The sequence below is a fragment of the Lottia gigantea genome (genome assembly GCF_000327385.1).
Source record: "Lottia gigantea unplaced genomic scaffold LOTGIsca_1088, whole genome shotgun sequence".
NCBI lineage: Eukaryota > Metazoa > Mollusca > Gastropoda > Lottiidae > Lottia > Lottia gigantea.
The window spans coordinates 7,888-10,655 of NW_008706975.1; the positions used below are offsets into that span (position 1 = coordinate 7,888).

Genomic DNA, 2,768 nt, shown 5'->3' on the forward strand with positions numbered 1-2,768 from the left:
TACGTTAAACTCGGTTTGGTAAGTTGCTTTCATACTATTTGGAATCTTGTCGTAGGTAACGTTAAATAAATAACAGGAAAAACCAAATTGGTTTTCAATGCCAAACATTTTACATTCACTCATCTCGTTGCACTTTTCATTACATTGGTGGTAATTACCATTCAACAACACGAAGATGATTGGTGTATCGTACTTTACACATGATGTACCCCCAGTTATGGTAGCAGCGGAACATCTGGTATCGTTAGCACAGTTTTCATCACATTCCGCTGAATCAGATACTGAAATTCCTTCGTAGGCAAAGGGATCCAAATCTGTTACATTTGAATACTTGTATCGACATTCTGAAAAATGAAATGAATTTCGCTTTACGTCCTACTTTTTTGCACCATGGGGGCTAATGATTGAAGACGGGCAACGCCATGCAGTGTCCAATTCGTAGGCAAAGGGATCCAAATCTGTTACATTTGAATACTTGTATCGACATTCTGAAAAATGAAATGAATTTCGCTTTACGTCCTACTTTTTTGCACCATGTGGGCTAATGATTGAAGACGGGCAACGCCATGCAGTGTGCAATGAGGGAAATTTTTACCAGGAGACCGGCATTATCCTACTCTTGTTCGATTTCCAACTGTCGAGATATCTTTATCGTGTACAGCCTGAAGCACATGGTGCCTAAGTTTATTGTCCAATCTGAACGACTAGACGAGCGAGGAGAGATTGGTAAATTTACTTTTTTTAATTTGTACTTACTGCAATCGTCACCGAATGTGTTTAGTGGACAGTTACATTTTAATGTTCCATTTTCTGCCGTCAATATTCTACCATTTTTACAATCCGGAATAATCACTAACAATGATACAAATGGTGATAAACTCAAAAACTATTTTAATGATGGTAAAAACATACACGGTGGTTTAAAGATGGGTTGCCTTATTTTCATTTATGAAAATGAAAATGCTAATACTTATATGAATAGAAAGTAGTGGTGTTCTAATGACTTGGAAAAATACCAGTTTGTCTCATATGTCCATAATTAACTCATTATTAGCTAAATTAGAAGAGAATTACCAGCAGAATTCCAATGAGTGACCGATCAAGAAAGGTCAAAAAGTCCTTTTTTGTTTATCCAGACTGTACTTACATGGACATTTATGATTGGTTAAAACTCTTAATTTTATACAATAAGAACATAATGATATGATTAAGAATACATGATAATTCATTAGAAACACCAATTACTCAAATAGTTTGCTTAATTTGACACTAAAATATAAGAAAACCCATCTGTAACTATTTATTACGAATTTTTAGTCAATGGTGGTAAATCGAAACTGTTCATCGAAAAATTGTCAAAAAGAGCTTGTCCAAGATCGCATCAATATATATGATCACACGAAAATTCATTTAAATCAGATGAAAGATGAAAACTGTACTTCTTTTGCGCCCAGAAACAAATTTAGCGATAGTAACGTCATCAAACACTAAGTTTCAGTAGGATTACAGGAACAGACGTCTGATAGAAAATTTTATTTAGGTCACAAAATCAACAAAAGTCAAGGTCACGAAATACAAACCATGAATGTAATTTTCAAAAAAATAAATCTGGTATTAAAATACAATGGAATTGAAATTTAAAAACCAGGTAAATACAACTTCTTGACAATCGATTGTACTTTCCATTGACACCAAAATCAATCAAATTGGGTAATCTGTTAATTATCTATTTTGATTGAAGAAATGAGCCCGCTACAATAATATTCTTTAATCTAATGATGTTAAGCTCTCCAGATTGTTTCATAAAGTTTATTGATTTGAATTCCACTATATAATGTATTATAACATGTATCGAGGAAGGTGATATAAACTCTTCACTGGGTGATTTGATGTGTCAAAGCTAATATTGTTTATTTGTAATTCAAGTATTTAAAATTATCTTACCTGTGCGTTTACATATTGGGTTTTGATATCTCCATTCTTCCTCAACACATTCCAGCCCTTGTACCATCTTGAAACCTTCATTACATGTAATGACTACATTTCCATTGCAATCTTTATCAAAATTTGCGTCTGTTATATTAGGATACGTTAAACAACCTGTAAATTTAATTTTGATATTATTTGTTGCCATTATTTACTTCTGACTCGATACACTACCCCCCTCCCCCCCCTAAAAGCTAACATAAATTTCGCCCAGATATACAAACTTTGACTTTAGATTCATAAAGCAACTTTTAGATAATAAATAATATACTTACCGGCGTCTGTAAGAATAAGCATAACTGAAATCAACAGAGCGGAACATAATAGGTTATTCATGGTTTTAACGTTATCAAGACCTGTTTATATTATATTTATAAAGACTTGTTGATACACTGTCGAATGCTAGATTTGGTCACGTATTTATAGTAAATGCAAAATCTCCCACTGAACAGATGTTTCTTTGAAGACTGTAAATTAATATTTTATACCAACAGATCAATGATAGATATCACACAGAATTTTTATTTAACAGAATTTTGCACACCAACCAAATCCAAAATATCATTGAAATTTTACAAAAATATCATTGAATTTTCACCCCAAAATCCATTGACATTTCACAAAATACTACTGAAATTTTGGTACATTTTGTTTAAATCTTTCACTGAAATTCAGTGAAATCTCAATTCATATCAAAATTTCATTGAAAATGTGAAATATGATGCAATATGACTTGATGCATTTGTCCAATAATGCTAGAGACAGCCAGCTTTGACTTGGTG

At 32.5% G+C, this 2,768-nt stretch overlaps 1 protein-coding gene across 1 annotated transcript in view; it reads right to left on the minus strand.

The window, feature by feature from the left end:
* The window catches only part of LOTGIDRAFT_176364 (hypothetical protein), a gene marked incomplete at both ends in the record, with an annotated part of 9,766 nt that extends 7,444 nt beyond the window's left edge, over window positions 1-2,322 (minus strand). Inside the window, 4 exons of the mRNA XM_009046925.1 lie at window positions 210-344; window positions 757-852; window positions 1,945-2,100; window positions 2,262-2,322. Of these exons, the coding sequence (XP_009045173.1) occupies window positions 210-344; window positions 757-852; window positions 1,945-2,100; window positions 2,262-2,322 (448 nt within the window). The remainder of the gene's footprint in view (window positions 1-209; window positions 345-756; window positions 853-1,944; window positions 2,101-2,261) is intronic.
* Between the last annotated feature and the right edge of the window lie 446 nt (window positions 2,323-2,768).